At 40.7% G+C, this 24,282-nt stretch overlaps 1 protein-coding gene and 1 long non-coding RNA gene across 2 annotated transcripts; one reads left to right on the plus strand and one right to left on the minus strand.

Moving 5' to 3' along the window:
• Nucleotides 1-355: 355 nt before the first annotated feature.
• On the plus strand, nucleotides 356-23,305 carry LOC117044218 (neuroendocrine protein 7B2-like). The gene is made up of 6 exons (XM_033144772.1): nucleotides 356-514; nucleotides 3,869-4,108; nucleotides 13,705-13,854; nucleotides 16,588-16,700; nucleotides 20,901-20,954; nucleotides 22,743-23,305. Exons 2-6 carry the CDS (start codon nucleotides 3,895-3,897, stop codon nucleotides 22,845-22,847), a joined length of 636 nt encoding a protein of 211 aa, XP_033000663.1. The 5' UTR covers nucleotides 356-514; nucleotides 3,869-3,894; the 3' UTR covers nucleotides 22,848-23,305.
• Nucleotides 16,383-18,405, minus strand: LOC117044233. Its single transcript, XR_004426278.1, has 2 exons — nucleotides 18,337-18,405; nucleotides 16,383-16,740 (listed from the first exon to the last, which is right to left on the minus strand). It is a non-coding gene; the product is annotated as an uncharacterized LOC117044233 (long non-coding RNA).
• Nucleotides 23,306-24,282: the final 977 nt, after the last annotated feature.

The raw sequence follows: 24,282 nt of genomic DNA on the forward strand, positions 1-24,282 counted from the left end.
TTCGAGTGTCTTCAACACCCATGGCACCTTTTTGGTAAAGGCTGTTCTCCAACTGGAGCGCTCGAAGGCCAGTGTTTCCCAGTTATCCAGAACACCAGGAGAAGACTCGCTGCAGGGCGGAGAGGGGGTGGGGTGGGGAGATTCAGTGGCCAAAAAGCAAACAAAACCACCTGCGCCTTCCCATCCTTGAGCATCAGGCCGCTTATCTGCAGCGTGTGTAAATGGGAGGACAAAAAAAAGCCCATCTGCCGGGGCTCGCGTCTCCCTCAGGGAATCCTGGCAACCGTTCCTGCTGCTGCACCTGCGAGGGGAGAGGAGAAGGATGCGGCGGCGGAGGACAGAGCCCCCCCCCCCGCGCCTGAATGATTCATCGTTCATCGTGCTGTGCGTCTACGCGGGCAGCCTCGCTCTGCGCCTGGCCAAGCAGGTGACGCTCGAAGCAGCCGGCGAGCCTCAGAAGCGAGAGAGGAAGAGAGAGCGCGCGCGGCCCTCGGGCTTCTCCCGGTCCAAAGAGGTGTGAGTGCGTCGCATCCTTCCCTTGGGAAACGTAATGGCGGCGGAGGGGGGCCGGGAATACCCAGTAGTGCTGAGCAGCGGCGACGCAGGAGAACTGAGGCTGCATAGGGCACGGGGTTGAGGGAGGTTTCTTTCCTCTTCCTTTCTTCCCAAGGAGCGGGGATGTCTTTGCTGAGGTGGTGGGGGGCCAAGAACGGGAAGCGTATTTCTCAGGTGGAGTCTCGGGCTTCCTGCTCCTCGCTCTAAAACAGGGAGAATTTAGGTCGCCAAGGGTGCGGCCACGCTCAGCACTTGTCTTCTGGTAGCGGGGTACGGGGGAGAGAGAGAAATAATGTTGCAAAGAGGAGAAATTCGTCTCGAAATCCCTTAACGGGGGTATTTTTTAAAACGGTTGGGGGGCATACAAAACGAATAGCATTTGAAAGGCATTCGTGGGCCACTCCACTTGTTTTCCCGCTTAGGTAGGCCTCTCTCCCGTGTTGGCTTTAGAATAATAATATTAATAATAATAATGCCGCATGTGCTGCGCCTGGTATGAAATAAGCTTTCCCAGCATGCACCGTGAACGTGAAGAAATGACATATAGGCTTCAATTTTGTGTCCGCTTGAGAGCGTAAGGCTACAGTCCGCTTGTGTTCCCATTTATCTGGGAGTGAGTCTCCCATTGAGTTTGATGGGGTTTATTTCTGAGTAGACAGGTGCCGCAAGTTTCATTAAACTGAGTAAACAAAACATGCTTAGGATGTGGCTGGGATATTTTACAAAGGTAAACAAGATGGTACAGTGATGTGATTTGGTGTGTTCTGCCTGCTTTATCTCTTTGGCCTTTTGGAGAATCCTATCTAATTGGAATAAACAGAGGATGAAAGGGGAGAGGGGAACATGTTACGTGTAGGAGCCATAGCTGTCAACTTTCCCTTTTTTGCAATGGGAAACGGCGCTGGAATAAGGGAATTTCCCGCAAAAAAAGGGAAAGTTGACAGCTATGGTAGGAGCATGACAGGTTACCAGTTTCTTGAGTAAAGTAAGCAATGCATCAGTTACAGAAAATGTTCTGCTTTCTAAATCAAGGCTGGCAGCCCATGACCATTTTGCCTTTTCCAAATAAAAATCCTTGACTAGGCAGTGCAGCACAGCATCATACAATTTAATTGTAAAGAAACTGAAGCTTGATTTCAAAACAAATCTAATGGATTCTGGACCCAAATTGAAATAATAATAGAAAGATAAATACAGCTTGAAACATACAGCTTGAAAAATCATTTAAGAATCAACATTTGTGCAACAAGTTATTTGCATTATTTAGTCATAATTGTTCAATTGGCAGTGCAGAGTTGAATACAAAGGCTCTGGAGCCAAATTCCAGTTTCTTTACTGCAGAATTACTAATACCACTATTATTACTATTATTTATTAAATTTTCTATACCACCCTTCGTCAGAGGATGGTTTACAATATGAAAACACAAAAATATATAACATACTAACAAACAAAAACAATGCCCCTGCCTCTGCAGCCTTTTTAAAAAGGTCATAGATTGTTTAATTAGCTAAAGGGCTGGGAGAAGAATAATGTTTTTGCCTGGTGCCTAAAGGTATGTAACAAAGCCGCCAGGTGGGCCTCCTTGGGGAGCTGCTACAGAAAAGGCCCATTCTTGTGTTGCTGTCCTCTGGTCCTCTCATGGAGGAAGCACACAAAGAAGGGCCTCCGAAGATGTTCACAGGGTCTGGTTTGGTCTGTATTAAGAGAGGCAGTCCTTGAGGTATTGTGGTCTGGGGCCATTTAAGGCTTTTTAGGTCAAAACCAGCACTTTGAATTGGGCCCAGAAACTAATTGGCAGCCAATGCAGTCAGGCCGGGATTGGCGTTATATGCCTGGTAAGCAACCTGACTTGAATTCTGTAGCAGCTGAAGTTTCCGAACTCTCTTCAGAGGCAACCCAATGTACAGTGGTACCTCGGGTTACAGACGCTGCTAACCCAGAAATAGTACTTCAGGTTAAAAACTTTGCTTCAGGATGAGAACAGAAATTGTGTGACGGCGGCATCGGGAGGCCCCATTAGCTAAAGTGGTACCTCAGGTTAAGAACAGTTTCAGGTTAAGAACGGACCTCTGGAACGAATTAAGTTCTTTACCCGAGGTACCACTGTATAATGTGTTGCTGTAATCTAAACTAGAGGTTATTGGAGCATAGGCAGCAGACGTTAGGCTATCCCTGTCCAGATTAGGGGTGCAACAAGGCCACCAGCTGAAGCTAATGGAAGGCACTCCGCACCACCGAGGCCATTGGAGCCTCAAGAGACAGCAATGGGTCCAGAAGTACCCTCAAGCTGCATACCTACTCCTTCAGAGGGAGAGTAGTCCCATCAAGAGCAGGCAACCTCCCATCCATCCAGTTTAGGGAACCGCCCACTAACAATGCATTGTAGTCAAAGTGGTGCCATCCAGCTATTGTGGACTACCAACTCCCATAATCCATGACCATTGGCCATGCTGACCGAGGCTGATGGGAATTGCAGCCCACAAGGCTGAGGGTGGAGAACCGCATTGGCTACCTTGGGTGGTTTATAGAGTTCAAACTTGGGTGTCTGTTCTTAGTTTTGGTTTTGGGGTTTTTTTTTAAGTCTCTTGTGGTCCACTCACAGTTAGGTTGCCCCCTTCCCCTAGCTATTCTCCAACCATCTCCTTACCTTCTTGGTTATGACCTACATTTTTCCTAACAAAGGATATCTCTGTCCATGGCCCGTGAAAGAATATTTACAGTCATTTTGGCCCCATTTACCCTGCTCAAACCCCTGATCACACAGTACCATATACAGGTGAAACTCGAAAAATTAGAATATTGTAGAATGGTTCATTTCTTTCAGTAATTCAACTTAAAAGGTGAAACTAATATATGAGATAGACTCGTGACATGCAGAGCGAGATATGCCAAGCCTTTATTTGTTATAATTGTGATGATTATGACGTAGAGCTGATGAGAACCCCACATTAACAATTTCAGCTTTGGGGTTTTCATCAGCTGTGCGCCATAATCATCACAATTATAACAATCAAAGGCTTGACATACCTCGCTTTGCATGTCATATCTCGCTTTGCATGTCATATATTAAACTCCAGTAGCTAATGAAAACAATTGCTTACATAAATGGACTTTTCCACGTTATTCTAATTTTTCGAGTTTCACCTGTACATGTAATCTACCTTTGTGTAAAAGGTCCCACCACTGGTTTGTGGAGCATACCTTTGGGAAACTAGTTTATTTGCCCACAGAAGCTGACCAGTTCCCCTTTTTTAAAAAAAGTAGGAGGTGTGCTATTTTATATTTTCATTCATTTATTTCTTTGGCACAGGTTGCAAAATACAGATTGACGGCACCATGGCTACTACTGTGCTTTGCAGCATGATACTTCTGCTGACCTTTAGGCTGACTTTGACTTTTAGTCACAATCCCAGGAGCCCAGACAGAGTTTCTGAAGCTGATATCCAAAGACTTCTACATGGGGTAATGGAGCAGCTGGGCATTGCTAGACCCAGAGTCGAATACCCAGCGCACCAAGCAATGAATCTTGTAGGCCCACAGAATATTGAAGGTGAATATTTATCATTCTGAATTATTATTGCTGTTACTTTTATAATCATTCAGTTTTTAAACCAATACTTAACTGTCATTCTGTATGTGATTCTTTAGCTCTGGTTTCATATCAAATGAAAAAACCTATCACAGAAAATAAGGTTAGTGTTAGATGGTTTATTTAATTTGTGAAGCAAGTGTCGCTGATGAATGGTAGAGTCCTAAGCACATTCATTGGATAATGAGTTCCCCTGAACTCTGGGACGTGCGTCTGAGTAACGATGCTTAGGAACACTCTGAAAAATTGTTTTCTCTCTCTAGTTGAGGCTATGGGCCAATTCAAGCACTGCTTCCATCTTGTGGAGGCAGCTGGAAATTCTTCTTTGCAGTAACAGCTCCACGTGGCTGTCAAAACAGGTTAAAGCTGCTGAAGACATGGATTGTCAATTGTGTGGAAAGTCCCCTTGCCAGCATGCCCCTTACATTTTGCCAGGCATTTGGCTTGTTTCAGTTCCGCTGTTGTCATGTATATTTCTTCTGCTTCTTTTACTTCTGTTAGTAGCAGTATTTTATGGCTGTGAATTTATTATATATAATCGTTTTGGTGCCTGAAAAAAACACCAAGGTTACTCAGATATGTAGAATGTTGATATGCATTTTAACTTGTTTTTGGCTTATTGTTGATTTTAATTGTTTTTAAATAGCTGCTTTTAACTGCTTTTATTGATAATTTTGTTGTTTTATTCTTTTTGTAAACCACTTTGAGGGTTTCCCCCCCTAACAATAAAGCATTATATACATTCTATTGAATAAATAAATGGTTGCAAGCCACTTTGGGGATTTGTTGCTGAAAGGCAAAGTAGACATTTTAAAAAGTAAGCAAGATTCCTGATAGCTACTGGCATTCCATAGAAGTTCTCCATGCCATTGGAGTCCTCCATGGGATGCATTGTTTGTGACTAACATACTGAGCTGTTGCTATGTTGGAAGCATTTCCTGCAGCTTCTATGTGAGCTTTAACAGTTGAATGCCATTCTCCTTAAGGAAGAAAGTCCAACAGCTTGTATATTTCTACACCAGGGGTGGGGAACCTGTGGTCCTCCATATGTTGTACTACAAGTCATCCCTATTGACCTGCTGGCTGGGGCTGATGGGAGTTGGAGTCCCCACCCTTATTCTACACCAACAGAAGTTAGTGAAATAGAATAAAGCATCGAAATGTTACGGATCATGACATTATATCGCCAGTATATGACATCTGTGTGAAATGCATAAACACCAGCACACATGTTGACCATTGTGGTTCTAGAACACCTGATGTGCTCCAATTTTAAACTGTGAGCAGCATAAAAAAAACACTGCAGTGCTTTAATTTTTTTACCCCCTAACAATTCCTCATATTGTTTGCAGGTTTCTCTTCAGAGGCAAATAGCAGTTTGACAGGTGGAGGGTGATTTTAGTCAGGGGCATAGCAGACCTCATTCCTTGTGGTCCTCTCCATGCACAGTTGCTATTTGCATTCACACAATGTCCCATCAAGTTTGGCTCTGAGTAGCTCTAAAGTGCAGCTTTTAAAAAATTGGCTCTTCAGCCAAAAAAGCCTCTCAGAGCAGCTGACAAGTCATAAAAAAGAAAAGAAAAAAAGACTGTCCCTGTCCTCAGACTCTTGGTCCATCAATCCCACTGGGATATCTTGGCAGCAGCTCTCCAAAGTGTCTCCATGCCCTGCTGCCTGATATGCTTTTAGCTGGGCATTTCAAATATTGAACCTGGGACTTGCACATGCAGAGCATAGCAGCAGCTATAAATTCATCTGTATACATGTGCTGTGTTACTGAGCTATGTCCCTCTCTCTTTCACAGAAGGGGGGAAGCTCAAAATTTTCCTCACCTTTGCAGTTCTTTCTATTGAGATTTCATCAGCATATAGAATTCCACTTCTTAGCCACATCGCAGCACAAAAGAAAGATCATTTTAGAACATTTTAAACATTTACTTAAGGTAATGTACAAGTACAACTACTGTACAACTCTGCCTTTCTAGTTATCACTGAGACTCTGAAATATGTCTAAATGTGTTCATAAGGCTTGCACTGTTGATTATGCAGTCAGGGACCGTGTTGTTATTAAAATAGGTTTCAGTGGGCTACCTTGACAAATGCTTTGCTGTTCCTTGCTTAGACATTAGGTGGCTGTTGAGTGCTGGATGTAAGGTCTAGGAATCCAGTTAAGACTGTATTTATACAGTTTAGTCAGCGGATGGTGTACTGTATGTTAACAGCTAAGCAGCAGCCAAATGCATTTTGGAAGTGTGTAATGGAATAATGTCCAAGATGTTAGTGTTACAAATCAAAGCTTTATGTTAACAACAATTTATTTGCTGGTGACTGGGTTTCCTTTGAAGACCCGCTATAATTCCTTATAAGAACAATAAAATAATTAAGTATAGCAGTAACTGCAGCCTTCCTGAATTTTCTACTCATATTTCTGTGCAGTCTTGCTTGGTGTAATTTAACCATCTACAGAAGGGTTATTTAAAGCACAGGGAATGGGGGAGTAGGAAAGCATGTATTCAGAGGAGCAATTCCTTTTTTTAAATAGACTACTATAAACCAGAATTTGGAGACAAAAGATTTAATCTGCCCCGAGTTCATCCTCATCAAGTATTTCATGGTGGGTGGAGCCTTAAGTTCCTCAGAGGGCTCAGTGAGTCGGTGGGGAGGGGGGCTTTGGAGATATTTTATAATCTGTATTCCAAGGACCATGAGCAAGGAATAGTAAATTGAACTGTCTCAGTATGGCAGTGCAGCATAGGCTTTCTTTCACATGACAGCTTGTTGGCGCTGAGCAGTTGTGTACCCTTTCCTCTGAAAGTGCCAATGAGACTTGTCACTTATACCTAATCTATTTATTGAGTGCATTTCTACTCCACCTTTGAGGGCATATTACCCTTGCAAGGCATCTTACAGGAAAATAAAATAATACTACTAGCACTTAAATAATACAGAGTCCAGAGAGAAAAGTATTGATAACACTTTACTGAGGAAATTAGGGCTGGGGTGGGGTGGGGCTTGAGAAAGGAACAGAGAGGTTTTGTCTTTCTAAGTTCAGGCTTTGTACGTAGCAGGGAGACATTTAATCAAACCTACAGAGGAAAGTTCTTGCAGAACAACACAGCCAGTCGGAGCACATGCTGCCTCAGTGAACATCATGCCATTATGCTGGGTTGCTCAGGAAGACCCCCACCCATTAACTCTCTTGGCTAGTTGACTTCAACATTAAATGAATGATCTCTGCTGCTGCACTTCATCATCAAGAATTAACAATAACAGCTAGAAGAACTTAAAATTTCCCAGCACAGCAAATAAATAAATAAATAAATAATAGACCTGAATAAAAATATAAAATTCAAAACTGAAAGCATGCAGTATTCCCACCCCACCCTGCCAGCACATGCAGGGACATGGGGTGGAGCATGTGACACCCTCTTCCCCACCATTGTGCTGGAATTACTTGCTCAGGAATAACATGAACATGACTTAAGAGGCTAGAGAATATTGAGTAAACCAAGATCAGTATGAGTATTGCCTCCACAGGTGACTATTATGTGTATTATGTGATAAATTTGCACTGTTGTCAAGCCAACAGTCTCATCAGTAGGGCAGCCTTGATCATCATTGAGAGGGTGGCCTATTAACTTTCATGGTTGACAAGGCAGCATGTTTATACTGCATTATTTTAATTTTTGAGCTGTGCTTCTAGTAAGCCTAACATCGAAAGAACAATACTAGAATTAATGGCGTGTTTGAATTACTGTCTGCAATATAGCAGTCAGTACTTTGTTTCTGCCACCCTGGTCCTTTGCTAGGTAAACACTTTATGAAGGTTTACAAAATCACTCAAAAGTGCAAAAAGGAGGCATTAAAATCGTGGGATTATTCACTCTGTCTTATGAGAAAAGCAAAGGAACTGAGCTGGGGAGAAATTTTGAACTGAAGGAAACAATAATGTGTATTGGCATAAAAATTGCTTTGTATGTAGTCCAGGGGAATTTTGGCAAGCACTTGACATTTTAACTATGTACACACAATAAATAATAGACTATATTTGGAGGCTCTGAGATGCCTTTTTTCATAGTGGGCAGAACTCTGGTGCAAGAGGTCTGTACAATGTACGGAAGTTGACTTGATGGTGTCTGAAGGGTGTTCTGCAATTAAATGGTAAACAAGAATATCTAAACACTTGGAGGAATGTAATACAAAACTATTAAATATCCATCTTTGGGGTTTCAAAGCATCTAACATTCATTTGAAAAGCCTGTGTTTTTGTGCATTGTAGAGATGTTGCAGATGTCGAAAACTCTTGTTTGTTAGTATAGTGACCAAAAGGATATAATACTGGGAATCATTTCCTGTAGACTTGCTGCTCCACTTCACAACATATCTACACTAAAAACTTGTATTGGTGAGGTTGCCATGGACACATCACTAGAACAGAGAGTATGTAACACAAGAAAAGAGGAGACAAAGTTGCACTCACACATATGATGCACATTTAGAAATAATTTCAGGGATTTAGTTACAATTTTACAGAAGGGAAGCCAATTAATTTCCCACTGAAACTACAGTACAAATAAAAAAATAGTAATTCGAAATAAATAAGATATGCAAAAGAAGCTCAAGGCAGCTAGCAACCTTAAAATACTATATGGAAGTGCTAAAACACAATAATATACCATGAACACAAAACTGAAAATATATGGAAAATACAAAACAACTGCAGTCTATTGACCACTAAAGAAATCAATTCCAATTCTTTTGGGGTATGGTGATTTTTACTATGAGGCAAGGTGGCGGTCTTGTTCTTGTTTATTAACCTTAATTAATTGGCAAGCCAGCAGCTCACAGCTGCTATTCACTGCAGATTGAATCCTTAAATGCCCCTGTTTCCTTTTTCAGTGAGATGGGCCTATGGGAGCAGCCATTTCTTCCTCCATACGATATCCCTGAAAAAGGATATTGTGCCGTTTCCAAAGAGCACTTGATGCTTCAATTCATTATGCGCTGCAGCTGCGAGCAATTGGCTTGCCAGTTAATTAAGTTTAATGGGGGGGGGGAGAAGAAGAGGAACACCAACCACAGGCCACCCCACAATTCTGGACTAAGAGTGAAAGAGGACAGGTTTGGTATGAAAGAGGACACTTGGCAAAGCTATGTACCAGTTTTAATGGTCATGGGTTTCCCCCAAAGAATCTTGGGAGTTGTGTGAGGAATATTCTAAGGTTTTCTCTTAGAGATCCCTAGCCTTCCTTCTTCAAAGAAGTGGAGTTCCCAGAGTTTCCTGTGAGAAGGAATGACTGTTAAACCTTTCTGTGTCTGTGGCACAGAGCTTTTACAGTTTGAGTTACAGAACAGGAAGAAAGCTTTAATCATTGATTTAATCATTGATTGATTGATTGATTGGGTTTTATAAACAAGAATAGTGTTATACAAATAAGTATACCAAGTTTTCTCATGTCATTTGTATATCACAAAAGCAGCATAATAAATGTGGAAAAATATCTACAACATGTTTCATTATTAGTGGTCAATGTATGAGTTCTTTGTTTATGAATCGGTTTAAACAATTAGGAGGAAGAAGAAGAAGAAGAAGAAGAAGAAGAAGAAGAAGAAGAGGAGGAGGAATGAGGGGGAGTGGCGAGTGGCATATTGTGGTGTGGTTATGCTTCTGTTATTTACCGTATTTTTCGCTCCATGATGCACTTTTTTCCTCCTAAAAAGTAAGGGGAAATATCTGTGCGTCTTATGGAGCGAATGGTGGTCCCTGGAGCTGAATTGCCCAGGGGCCAAAAGAGGATCATGCTTTTTATTTTACAAAGAGAAAAGGGGGTGTTGAAAGGACCCCGCTCAGCAGCTGATCAGCAAGAGATCGGGAGAGAGATAAGAGTCCCCGGCTCCCTTTCAGCCCCACCCCCTTGCCCAGGCCTCCATTGTTGAATGTGCTGCAGAGGGAGGTTGTTTGTTTCCCTAGCGACATGTGACTGGCTGATTAGATTATCTGTCTGCAGGAAACTATAGAAAAGGCTCCCTTTCCTTTAGAAGCTGCAGAAATGTGAGTTGAACCCCATAAAAACAGGGCTTTTCCTCTTTGCTTTTCCCCCTTTGCAAAAAAAGCTGCAAAACTTTTAGTTGATCCTCAAAAAAACAGGGTTTTCCCCTTTGCAAAAAAAGCTGCAAAACTTTTAGCTGATCCTCAAAAAAACAGGGCTTTTCCCTTTGCAAAAAAGCTGCAAAACTTTTAGCTGATCCTCAAAAAAAACATGGTTTTTAGAGGAGGAAAACCAGAAAAAATATTCCCCCCCCCCTGTTTACTCCTCTAAAAATGAGGTGCGCCCTATGGTCCGGTGCGCCCTATGGAGCAAAAAATACGGTATTTAGTTTGTGTGAGGGGTTGTGTCAGCGTTACTTGTATGGGTCCTCTTACTATTCACTTGCATTTCTTTGGTGGTGAGAGAGGTTGGGTGTGGCTTAGGGTGTGGTTGGTTGTCTTTGGTTGTCTTTACTTTTTAGCTATACAGGGGCCTTTGGTAATTTTGACAGAATTTGAACAAATCGGAAACATAAGCAAATAAGGAATACATGGTTTCCCACTCTCACAGTGAAGTGAAATGAAGACTCACTGGCGGGTTCCAACTTGTTGGAGAACACTTTAACTTCTTAACAAGTCTGTTTTGAAAGCTCATTCCCTCCAGATTAAGACTTTGCAAGGCAGCAAGTGATGTGGTGCAGAAGGAGTAAGGTCTAAGAAATCTGAATTGTGGTGTGCTCCAGTGTACCCTCTTTGGCAGTTAATGTTGGATCGTCCATTCCAGAATAAATAATCTGTTGTTGCTCTTTGATCCATTAAACTACTGGTGTGCCAGTAGTGGCTGCTTCTCATTATCCCATCAAAGACAAAGAGACATGAATTACTTGAACCTGCCCACCTCCACTATTTTTAGATGAATAGATGTGTTCTTTTCACGAAATCTATATTGACGTGGGAGAGAGAGAGAGAGAGATGCAACATGTAGGAATTTTGGATAATTGAACATAACGGGGGGAAACTGCCGTGCTGGACCAAATTAAGATCTGTGCAGCATACCACTGCTTTCAACAGCGATCAGTCAGATGCTTCTTTGATTTCAATGTCAGCACATGGGCTAAAGTTATTTGTCCCCAGCACCTGGGACTCTGAGGTGTGTGCTGCCTGTGAGCTCTTTACCTCAAGAAAAAGGTAGGCTGACCACAGGCTGTATGAGACACCCAACAAATTAATTCAGCTTCTGGCTTTTTGTGCACTGCCATGCATTGTTAATCACCTAAGCTAAGAGGCACGTCAAACAAACACGACAAAAGAATCTGAGGCATTCTTGAACCTGATGTATTTTGTGTGTAAATTTTTATTAAAATAAAATTAGACATAAAGCCCCAACCTCTCTCACCGCCAAAGGAGCACAAGCGAACAACAGAGAACCTACACAAACAACGCTGACACCAAACCCTACATATATTAAGTAAAATAGAAACATTGCCACCCCACCCCACCTCTTTCCCCCCTTTCTTCCTAATATCTCAACAACCAAAACTGTTTTGTAAAAATGTTACATGGAAAAAATACGAGAGAGACAGTGCATACACCTTTGTAAATCCAGAAAATCTTTAATAAAAAAAAACTAGACATAGTTAATTTTCAAAATATTTCTATTTTTTCCAAATAGTCACTATTCTCCAATTAAAATTTGGATGGCTATGCAGAAAGGAAGTGCAGAATCCTGAATTCCAAATTTGTGATTTTAAGGATACTAATATTGCTTTGCATTATTATTATTTTTGTATGGAATTTCTTAGCCAGATGCCTATACTTATTCACACCCTTCATTAACTAGTTCACATGTGAAAGACATAAAAGATGCACAGAAACAATGTTTTGTGTGTGATTAGCATTTTTCTCAGAACATCTGGACTCTTTTCCTATGGTTACTTATGTAATTTCTAAACCAAATATATAATTTCTGCAAAGCTACACATTGTATAGCATTTTAAATATGCTTAACTTTGTATTCTTGCATTATGCTGTTGTCCCACAGCACTTGATTGCAGCTTTGCAGAGTCATTTACATGAAGATTTATAGCATGACAAAGTGTTGTCCATGTTCCAAGGGAAAATGTTCATTCTTGCATGTTCTTAATCATCTCTTAACTACTTTGAAAAAAGCAGTTTTTACTCATGGATATATAAATCCTTATTTATGATCCCGTTTGTTACATGATTAATAAATAAATAAAACAGCCAAGACTTCCTGCCAAGTTACTGACAGCCTGCAACTTGTCATTATGTTTCACTGTAACCCCCCCCCCCCACCAACATTTATACATTGCTTGATTGTAATAAAACCTCAGTATACAAAATGAATAGAGCAATAAAATTATCAGTAAAGAACAGTTAAAACTTAGTATTTAAAACCTTCAAAAATACTTAAAAGCAACAATAAACTAGAAGCAGATTAAAACATATGACAGCCTCTACTTGTCAGGATAGGCTTGCCTAAACAAAAATGGTTTTAGCAGGCTATTCCCATTATAGTTCACTCCATGGCAGCTGAAGTGCTTTGATGATGCTTCATGGGAAAGCTGTTCCCATCCTACCTGCTTTCTGCATAGTATAATAGCTTCAAGTAAGGCCCTGTTTCAGATCTAGCGTGGTGGTGAGGTGATGGTTGGCCTAGTATGGTTAATGTACACCAGGCATGGCCAAACTTGGCCCCCCCAGCTGTTTTGGGACTACAACTCCCATCACCCCTAGCTAACAGAACCAGTGGTCAGGGATTATGGGAATTGTAGTCCAAAAACAGCTGGAGGGCCAAGTTTGGCCATGCCTGATCTACACTGTCCTAGAGCAGTATTATTGGCTAGCTTATGACATCACCAAAATGATACATCAAGATGGTGAAGCAATTGTGAGCCACTAATGTCACATCCACCCCATCCATTTAAAGCACATAGCTTCCCCCAAAGGATCCTGGGAACTGTAGCTTATCTCTCACAGGGCTACAATTTCCAGCACCCTCAACAAACTACAGTTCCCAGGATTCTTTAGGGAAGGTTTTGACCTAAGCCTGGCTGGAATTTGCTATGATCCTAAAACAGATGGAAAAATGCTGGCTGTGGATCTTGACTAGGATGAATGAACACTTTCTCCATCTTCAGGAAGTCTCCTTAGGCCAATGACTGAGAGTTCAGATGCCCATATTTTAAGAGTTCTGCTTTTGCTTTTCTGAGTTTGCTACCCATGGGGTCTTTCTTCCTGGATCCATGCAGTATTTGAGGCTAGTGTTAATGTACATCCTCAAGTGCACATCCAGTTCAAATCCAGATGTTGTACAAGAAGAAATGGATGTGGAAAGTTATTGAAAGGGAACAGAGGGAGGCTTCATTTCTGTCATATAGTCCATTAATGTAGCCCTCTTGATGTTAGAGAAATAAACAAGGGTCTTGACTTTGGTTTCTTAGTAAATCTAATGTAGTAAAATCATCATGTTATCAAAAAGATGGTGTGTATGGTTCTGTCTTTATTAGGTGGTGCCCATGAAGGACTTCAGCACCTTGGTCCTTATGGAAATATACCAAATATTGTAGCTGAGTTGACAGGTGACAACATACCTAAAGATTTCAGTGAAGATCAGGGATACCCAGATCCTCCAAATCCTTGCCCAATTGGAAAGACAGGTAAGTTGCATGGACTTACTACAGGATTTTGTGTTAAATTCTTCAAGAGAAGTGAGAGGCACTGCAGCCAGCAAAAACACTCAAAGGAGGATGTGAAGCAGGTCCACTAGGAGTGTGACTTGGGGAGAATCCTAAGGGTTAGACAGAGAGAAGTGGAGGGCCGCATTCAGCCCCCGAGCTGATATTCCCCATCCCTGTTTTACATTAATCCACATTTTTCTACTAAGAGTGAATTATGAACATAATCGTGGGATTTAGATTCTATTTAATTTACAAGACTGGTTCTGCTTCCAAGGTGCAGGTTTTGAAAATATTGGCCATTTTTGCCAACAGGGAGGCATCAGGTAGGATGGACACCTGGGGACTAATTTAGCAATGGGAACAGGGACCAGAAGGGATGGGGGAAGTGAAAAGGAATGATGCAGGCGATTGATGCCTTGACCATGGTCTGCTTTTGCATAACTGGCCAGTGCTTTCTTCAGATGCTGATGACAGTGTTCGCCACACAGAAAGGTGGAAAGTCCATGAGATTATATATTCCATTGTAGCAACCCCATAATGTAAATATGTCATACAGGATTTTGGGTTACTGGTATTCACATAATCATTTTCCAGGATGCTTAAAAAAATCCTAAGCACACTTACCAGAAAGGTGCCTAAAGTAAGGAATGCTTAAGATTAGGACAGCGACCCTTCCACAAAACAGTGTCAATTGTTCATTATAACAAAACTGTTATAACTGTTATGTTCATTATAACAAAACTATATAGGCTTATTTAGTTCTGAGATAAGGATCCAAAGCATTGTGGTCCAGTAGCACAATCCTGTGCATGTCTATCAAAAATAAATCTCACTGAGTTCCATGTGACTTATTTCTAGGTATTGTGTGTATAGAATGGTAGCCTTGGTCTCCTTTCCCTTTCTGGCGGAGTCTAAGGCAGAGCTAGGAAAACAGGAAAAAACGTTATTAACATTTTCAGTGAATACTTCCAGGTGACTTAAGTACTTATGCGGGATGAAACACATTCAGAAACCTCTTGTGGCATGCTTGAGAATAGAAAACTATTGTGTAATTTCTTTTTCCAGAAATAACATTTTAATTCTTATTTTTCTGTATATCTCTCGATTTTTCCTTTCTTCTCCTTTTTCCTATTTTGTTTAGTCCAATAAACTCTGTTAGTGGTTAAAATGTCAAGATTGAAATAATAACTTCCGAAGTATGTCTATCAAAAATAGATTTCTGGCCTCCCCCCCCCTTAATTTTAAAACTACAGCCAAAATGTTGTTGGTTCGACTAAGATGCATCCAGATATGAAAATGGATAGCATTCCTTGGAAACGCTTACTGTCATTGTAAAGCTGCTCTTTTGGACACTTTCTGGCTAGTGAATCATAAACTGGCTAGCGGTTTTCAGAGATTTAAATATAAACTGCAGTCTGTGCCCAAGTAAAGATTGTAAAAACATATTACATGTTAAAATTATTAGAGAATTTCCTCAGTGAGGTTTGTGGACTGGCATTTTGAAAGATGGGCCTCTCTTAGTGGTTTCCACAGTAAGATGTTCTGTCCAGATTTAAACATCTTGGCACCTAAACCTTTCACTATTAGGGCCCCTACTGCTCTGCTGTGGCCTCATCCCTTTCCTGAAGTAGTAAACATAAGAGATGGTAAATTATGTCTTGCTTCTATTTCCAGGACTGGCCAATTCTTTTTTTTGTTCTGTAGGGTTACCTGCAAGCTCCTTTGATAGTACCCTTTGATGTAGCTCATCAGGCCCTGGAGACTTGAATTCATTTAAAGTGGTTAGGTTTTCCCTTACCACCACTTTTTCCTGTCTTGGGCTGCAGCTTCCTCTCCTTGCATCATTTATTCTGTTATCACCAGATTGGGCACATACTAAGCAGGCTAAGCACCCTTCTGCTAATAAATGCCCTGGAAGAAGCTCATCTTCCAACAGATATCCTGTTTGGCCTCCCGTCTGCCCACAATTCTTATATTTCAAAAATTCAGGGGGTATTTGATAAAGCTGAATGTTGGAAGATTCAGAACAAACAGAAAGCATTTCTTCACACAATGCATAGTTAAGCTACAAGTAATGGCTACCATCTTGGATGACTTTAAAAGAGAACTGGACAAATTCATGGAGGATAAAGCTAGCAGTGGCTTCTAGCTATGATTGCTATGCCCTATCTCACCTGCCAGAGGCAGTGTGCTTTTGAATACCAGTTGCTGGGAATCTCAGGTGAGGACAGTGGTGTGGTGCTCAGGTTCAGCTTTGTGGGCTTCACATGGGCGTCTGGTTGGCCACTGTGAGAACAGAGTTCTTGGCTAGTTGGACTTCTGGCCTGATATAGCAGGCTCTTATGTTCTTAGCATTTTACAAGAACTGTATTTGATAAAGATTTATTTCTTAGCTGGGTTTTGAGGTTCTTCTTTTGGTTTTTGGTACTGCCCTTTTTTCTTATTTAATATTTGAACAGCAATTTGTTTGACTTACACATTAAACATATGACCAAGCAAGAAATCAGTAAAGAAATGAATTTTACTTTGTGTCTCTTCCAAGGAATGGTGGAAATGAGTGTTGCCTCCAAAGAGGAAAAGTACTGTATCCTAATCCCCTATCCTTTTATTATAAAATTCATTGCATATGTTCATGATGTGGTTTTGCTGATATATTTTACAAGATGTCAAGCAGCTCAGGTCTCCCCCCCCCCCCATTTTTTTTTTCTTCAGTTGATGATGGATGCCTCGAAAACACACCAGATACAGCTCAGTTCAGCAAAGAATACCAACTTCACCAGCATCTTTTTGATCCAGAACATGACTATCCAAGCATGGGAAAATGGGTGCGTAAATCTTGTTTACTTTGGAAATCTCCAAATAATGCTGAATTAGTTAATAAAAGGTTTCTGTAACAAACTTTATGTAAGAGAACTATAGACTGTCAAACACATTATTAAAGACCTTTAGAGCTAGGTTGCAATTGTCACAAAAGGAGATTAATCTACTATACCCCGTCTATGTGCACTATCTATATATATTGTGTATCAAGAATCTAGAAAAAACATTTAGAACTTTAGAATAAAGGAAGCTTTCAATTTAGTTCATCACAGCCTAAAAGCTGTCAATGCTCAGTTGATAAATACATTAGTTTAGCAATGCTTGTTCACAAGAAAATAATTACTCCATTACAGCTGACTCAATTTTAGATTTATAGCACTAATCACCTTTAGGATTCCTAAACTTTTAGTCAGTCATGTGAAAATTACCACGTTTTGGAAATTCTTATTACAATGTGCTTGATTACCAAAGATTGTAACATTAAACAAACCAGATGTTGAACTCGAATTAACTATTTATGCCTGTTCCACTTAGGTTTTTTTGGTAAGTTATTTATTTTTGTACCTGTACTTTGAAAACTTTCAGGTACTTGTGTCTAAAGGTGCATTCCTAAAACATAAGCCATGATCTAGCCATAATTTATCCCATTGGTTTCAGTAGGCTCGATTGAGACACATGCTTAACTCGCTCACTGAAATAGTGGGTTAAACTTGCCTAATTTTGGCCATCTCATGCAAATAATATGTTTTTAAAAATATACTACACACTTAAAATGTTTTGCAAAATACATTACCATGTCTCTTATAAAGCAGTAGCTCATTATACGATGGAAGAAAGGTTGGAGATAAATATAAATAATGATAATGATGGTGTTAATATGATTTTGAAAACAAAATAAGAAAATTGAGATCCAAATGAGATCCAGATAAAGCATGGCAGTTTCTGCTTCATACATCCTCTGATGTAAAATATTCTTAGTTCTTGTTCAGTTCCAAGAGCAGCAAGAGAAGTTCAGTGTCTCATCAAAAGTCTGAACTCTCCACTAGGGGAAACTTGCGCTGTATTTTCAAATTTACCCTTATTGCAGGGATAATGTCGTTCTTATATATCAGATTTCATAACCTTATCTGCACTCTGCTGCTTATTATATTTAAGCATTAGTTATGGTTTCAAAATATTCTCAGGCAGACAAAACAAAATATGATATTTGTTGAGCTGAGTCTGTCTTCTTTCACAGTGCAACTTTTTGCCTTAATTACAGTCCAGCTTTTTTTTAAAAAAAAAACAGAAATTGTAGGAAAACATTTATAGAAGATTCAGGTAGAACAATAAGTTAAGGGAAAGTACACTTGATACCATGAGGAAATAATGTACAGTTCTGTTGTTGTTGTTTTACATGTTAAATTGATTCCCCCCCCCCCCAGTGAGTTTGCAGAAATTAACTGTAGCCAAGAATGTCTCTTCTTGGCCAATTTCATCTCTGTTTCCTTGTCTCTTTGGCACAGCTCTGATGAAATAGTTGAGGCCAGGCAAAAAGAAATGTCTTGTGAACTTGGGTTTTAAATTAACATGAGAAATACCAAACAGATAATGTTTGGCACAAAAGACTCCAGCCCTTGGGCCAAGTAACCTTATACTTACATTGTGCCAGATCTGAAGAAAGGCTGCTGTAATGCCAGAATGACCACCAAATCCAATGCATGCTCAGCCTAGAAGAGGACACACACGCAACAAGTACAGAAATGGCATAAAAACAGCAGACACACCCCCGGCATCCCTAGAAACAAATGTCATGTTGAGAGCAAAGCAAAGTGAGATGCTGGGACTGAAACAAACACCACAAGCAACCGCACACAGCCACTCCCTAACTACTCAGTCACAACTGCAGAATGGCATCAGATGCTCCACGGGGCCTTTATCCCCCCCTCCTCACCTAGCTCCAACACCAGTCACAGATGCCAAGAGCCGAGGGGCTGCCGGACAAGCCCTGATCCTGTCTCTCATTCTACACAATGGGGGTCCCTGCTTTGAATCCAGGGGACAACCTCAGTTGGAAAGTGAAGAAGACTCACCTGCCAACCCAGACACATCTGAGCCATTCAGCAAGAGCGCTGCATCAACCAAGAGTCTGCTTTGCTTGGGCCAGTCCACCCTTTGGCCCCACTATCTCCCTCGGGCAGCCCCAGTGACTTAGGCTGTGTACACATTCCTGTTTACTCTGCATCCAGTGTGTTCCCACTTCTGGTTTGGGAAGCATCCCCTCCTCCTCCTCCCACCTGACTGCTTCATCCCCCCCTTGCAGGAGCACTCATCTCCCTTGTGCCCATGAGGTAAGGTTAAGACATCCCCATATCCCGGGGTCAGTCCCCGGATTTACAAATCAGTCCCCTGACAAAATCTATCTATTTAGTTGAAAAGTGTCCCCGGATTCAATGGAAAAAAATCTGGTAACCTAAACATGAGGGGACCATAGTTAGCCACTGCCTCTTGAGCCCACCAAGCTCTCCGTACCCGGGACCAGGCTTGAGGACTGGGATCCAGATCACCGTGCTCTAGCGACAAGGAAAGAGACACACAGCAAAATCGGAGCCTTTACTGAACAGTGTGCAGAATGAAGGAGCTCCTGAGAAATAGCAACATGTGTGGGTTTATCAGCCATTAACTGCAGTAGGGCTTCTGCACTTAGGACACACAGCAGGGTAGCAGGTAATGTGTCCCTTACAGCTTCAGCTCCATGCTTGGTTTTTGAACAGTTTCAGGAATCGAATGGACTCCTGGAATGGATTAAGTTTGAGAACCAAGGTACCACTGTATAAGTCTGCTTTCTAGGTGCTGTGTTCCTATGCCTCCAATCCAATTTCAGCCATCTCAACTGTTGAATCAGCTGCTGCATCCATCACATGGTGGGCAGAATATCTTGAATTCTACCAGCACTGCAGGGCTTCTGATACACCTTGGAATGCTAGGGAAGGCCCTAAAGCATTTGTTTCACATAAATCAAGGTTCATTTCATAAGTAATGGTTTTGTGAACCTCTCACTGCATCTGTTGTTATTGTGACTGTTGGGTCAATTGCTTACATAGTAATTATATATATATATAATGGGTTTTTTCATAATTTATCTTTAACCTTTTTTTAGTGCACCACTGAATAATTCCAATTGAAACAAAAAAATCTGTTGAGCATGTGTCTGACATTCCAGACCTTATTTGAGCTCACTACATCTATGAAATATAGCAATATGTGGAAACACTTGTACAGGCTGTGGTCATAGTCATCGCCTTTTAATTTTTTTATAATAGTTTTCTGTCTGCCAATACAACTCTGGAAGTTTTTAAAAGGTCCACTCTATTAAAAAACGTTCTAGACCAAACAAGTTTTTTTTTTTTTAAGGAAGTTTATTAGGATGCCCCCTAAATGAAGGAAGGAATTGTGACTAGGATTCCTTTACCCAGAGGGTGCTTAACAGTTTCCAGGGGAAGCAGTGAGATAAGAATTCTTTAAAAGAATTAATTGTGTTACGCACAGAAGCCACCAGGAGCAAGTGCTGCATAAAAAAAAATACTGTTCTGCCCCAACCTGATAGCTCTGCTCTTCCTTGCAGTTTGTATACTACAGGGACTAAGATCTTGTGGCCCTGTAGATGGTGGTGACCTACAGCTGCCATCACCCCTGACCTCCAGCCTTACTAGTTGGGACTGTTGGGAGTTGGAGTCCAAGTTCCCCATCCCTGTTTTACCAAGTAAAAGACTATTGGTGCATCTAGCATAGTATTTCGTACTCTGACTGATGGCAGGTTTTCAACAGAGGTCCTTCCTAACCGGTGCCTTGTATTTTTTTATGCAGATCACTGAACTTGGGATGTTGTGCATGCAAAGCATGTGGTCTACTACTCAGCGATTTTTCCATTCTCCGAGACAGTTCAGATTAAAACCATCATGCAACTTAGAATCATCATATATTCCTATTCATATAATGGTTGATGACACTAAGTGTCCCAGAAGAATAGCAAAATATTTTATTAATAGCTACAGTAATTCAAATGTTTTCTTGTGGTTTATCTTTCCAACAACATGGCATTCTCTCCTGAACTGCTTTCCAAAATATTCATATGCTAATATTTAGATGGCACAAAGTCTTGCTTGAAGAGCTACAAAATTTGATCCATACTTTTGTGTGTCCCCCCCTTCTTCTTCTTCTTTCAGAATAAGAATTTACTCTTTGAGAAAATGAAGGGTGGACCAAAAAGAAAGAAAAGGGTAATTTTCAGAATGCAACTTGTTTTCATTTTAGTGTCTTAATGTAGAAAAAGGCAAAAATGCAAAGTAAAAAAGTTGAAATACTATGATTAGTACATCTGTATTAAAACTCGGACTTCGTCCTTTCTTCCAGTAAATATCTGTGATAAGCAATACAACTTTTGCAACAACAAAAAAAATCTTCAGTCTAAGCCAGCATGTCCCAATATTTTGTTAACAAAGACCCTTGATTTTGAATTAAAACTGGAAATATACTTTACCTTGTACCCCCTCCCAGAGATGTGCTTCCAAGTGAAGAAGAGTAAGAACCACCCACAGTTGAAAACCCCCTCTGTCTTTTTAAACATTTCAGTGTGTGCTTCATATTATTATTAATATAAAATTTATTTCTTACCCTAGGGTCCTATGGCAGGTTACAACAATTTAAAATACAACATTAAAAACAGTTTTTAACAACTTACAATCACAAAAATAGGGTGGGCCCTAAAAATCTCAGGTGTCAAAGTCCAGGGTAAAGAGGCGCACCTTCAGCATTCACCAAAACTGTATGGTGAGGTTGAGAGACACACATCTGTCAAGAGGGAGTAGCACAACCTAGGGATGGCTGCAGAGATGACCCTTCCCCCGGAACTGAGGGTGGCTGAATTACCAGGAGGGCCAACTTGCTAATATCAACACCTGAGAGGGTCTGTAGGGAAGGAGACAGCCTTTCAGGTATTTGGGTGTCTTAAGCAGTAATATGAGCACCTTAAACTGGGCCCAGAAATGAACTGGCAAACAATGCAGGTGTTTTAAAACAGCGGTTATGTGAGATCTGAATAGAACTCCAGCCAGTAATCTGGCTGGTGCATTTTGGACCAGTTGAAGTTTCTGAGTCATCTTTATGGGTGGCCCCATGAAGATCGCACAGCAATAATACAAGCATGGAGTACAGTGGCCAAGTCACTTTCGTCCAAAAGGGGCCATCACTGGGTCGGAGGAAAAACATGTCTAGCCACCGAGGTCACCTGTTGAATCGAGGGGCATCTCCAAGCTGCAGATGTCCTCCTCCCAAGGGAGTGCAGACCTGTTCAGAACAAGCCATCTTCTCACCTTCTAGTCATGAAAACTTGGGGCACATCTGTTTTCAGGATTCAGCCTGTTTACTGGCCCACGCCCAGACCATCACTGCCACCAATCACCAGTCTAACACCTGAACTACATCTCGCAGATTCAGATGGAACAGAGTAGTGTGCCATCTGCATATTGATTACAATTTATTATTATTATTAATAATAATAATAAAATTATTATTATTATTATTATTATTATTATTATTATTATTATGTACACCACCCGTAATCTGAAGGTCGCAGATCTAGTTCTGCTGTCTTCTGTGTGGCAGCTTCAGTTATTTGAAGAGTGCGGTTATGTCCCACCTGCCAACATTCTTCTCCAAGCTAAACACACTCAATTCCTTCAGCCAAGTGACTTGGACAAGGCCTTAGAAAAAACCTGTGTTGTATAAAGATTAGGATTGGCTTACAAATCAGATAACTGGGAAACAAAATTATAGTGCTGCTATTGATTGCATGATGCTTTTGCTTACAGAGTGTTTAATCACACTTATTTTAGTTGTCTTTATTTGGTGAGTCATCATTATCCCCATTTTACAGAATTGAGATTAAGGGGGGGAAATTCAGCTACGGTTCTAAACATACTTACTAAAGAGTAAGCCCCACTGAACACACTTAAAATCTCCCTGAATTCTTTTCCATTTCTAATTGCATTAAAAATATTTTTTTTCAGAGTGTAAATCCATATCTTCAAGGACAAAGGCTGGACAATGTTGTAGCAAAGAAGTCTGTTCCACATTTTTCAGATGAAGAGAAAGAGACTGCAGAAAATGAATGAAGCTTTGTGGAAAGCCCTAATACGGCTTATATAATCCCTGCATAATCAGTGATTCAAATCCTCATAGTGGTTGCATGTTTATTACTTATATATTTGTTGCTGAAAAGCAGCTGGATTTGTAGCATTTGTTATCCTAGATACATGAAAAAAGTTGTGTTTTTTGTTAAGTTACAGTATTAGGAAGCTCTTGATTTACTTTAGACCTGGAGCAAGCTTTGAAAAAATTATCATTTTAATAACTGGCGTGAATTAAACAGCTTTATGAAGCAGCTTGTAAAGAAGAGGACCATTTTTCAAAAATTTCCTATTATTGTACTTATGATGTGATGTTTGCTCTCTGGGAACAATTATTTCATTAAGTTTTGTTTGTAAATAACTGCCTAATTCACAATAAATGTCAGATACTTGCTGCTTGTTTTAATAAACACTGAAAGCAATCTTCAGTATTTGCATGGATATATAAACGTGTTTCAGATGATTTTTTAGGAAATGGCCTGCCTTATTCTACTGGAAGACAAATAAACTTTGCTATGAATGGAATCTACACAGCAAAACATTTTCACTTGTTTGCTGGTGAAACTTAGGTGCCACAAATGATAAGGTGAAATATTTATTTTCTTTATACAGCTGAACTCTAAAGTGTGCATTATTAACCAGGAGATGCCACAGCTAATAACAGAGCAATAGTCTGTGATCCTGATGATTTATCCCACGTTAGAGGTTCAGACTACTGCCTTTCTGCACATGCTGAATTTCAAGGAAATCCCCATATAGTAACATTGCCTTGAGATTACAAATCTCAAATGGTTAACTAATGCTAGGCCTGACTCAAATATACCTACCTGCCTGTCCACAATATGATTTAATTTTTCAGCCATCATCGCAACATAAAAATCCAGGAATAATGATGTATACGGAAGCTTTTAAAGGTTTAATGTTTTACTATGTTTTTATATATGCTGGAAGCTGCCCAGAGTGTCTGGGGCAACCCAGTCAGATGGGGGCAGGGTTTACAAATTAATTATTATTATTATTATTATTACTATTGTTGTTGTTGTTCAGTCGTGTCCGACTCTTCGTGACCCCATGGACCAGAGCACGCCAGGCACGCCTATCCTTCACTGCCTCCCGCAGTTTGGCCAAACTCATGTTAGTAGCTTCGAGAATACTGTCCAACCATCTCATCCTTTGTCGTCCCCTTCTCCTTGTGCCCTCCATCTTTCCCAACATCAGGGTCTTTTCCAGGGAGTCTTCTCTTCTCATGAGGTGGCCAAAGTACTGGAGCCTCAACTTCAGGATCTGTCCTTCTAGTGAGCACTCAGGGCCGATTTCCTTGAGAATGGATAGGTTTGATCTTCTTGCAGTCCATGGGACTCTCAAGAGTCTCCTCCAGCACCATAATTCAAAAGCATCAATTCTTCGGCGATCAGCCTTC

The sequence above is a fragment of the Lacerta agilis genome, chromosome 1, assembly GCF_009819535.1.
Source record: "Lacerta agilis isolate rLacAgi1 chromosome 1, rLacAgi1.pri, whole genome shotgun sequence".
Taxonomy (NCBI): Eukaryota; Metazoa; Chordata; class Lepidosauria; order Squamata; family Lacertidae; genus Lacerta; species Lacerta agilis.

What these genes read in the sequence shown, in the direction of transcription:
- LOC117044218 (XM_033144772.1), top strand. Translation starts at nt 3,895, where the DNA reads ATGGCTACTACTGTGCTTTGCAGCATGATACTTCTGCTGACCTTTAGG. An exon ending in TTGCCCAATTGGAAAGACAG is followed by an intron (nt 13,855 to 16,587) that starts GTAAGTTGCATG and finishes TTTTTTCTTCAG; the next exon opens with TTGATGATGGATGCCTCGAA. An exon ending in GACCAAAAAGAAAGAAAAGG is followed by an intron (nt 20,955 to 22,742) that starts GTAATTTTCAGA and finishes ATTTTTTTTCAG; the next exon opens with AGTGTAAATCCATATCTTCA.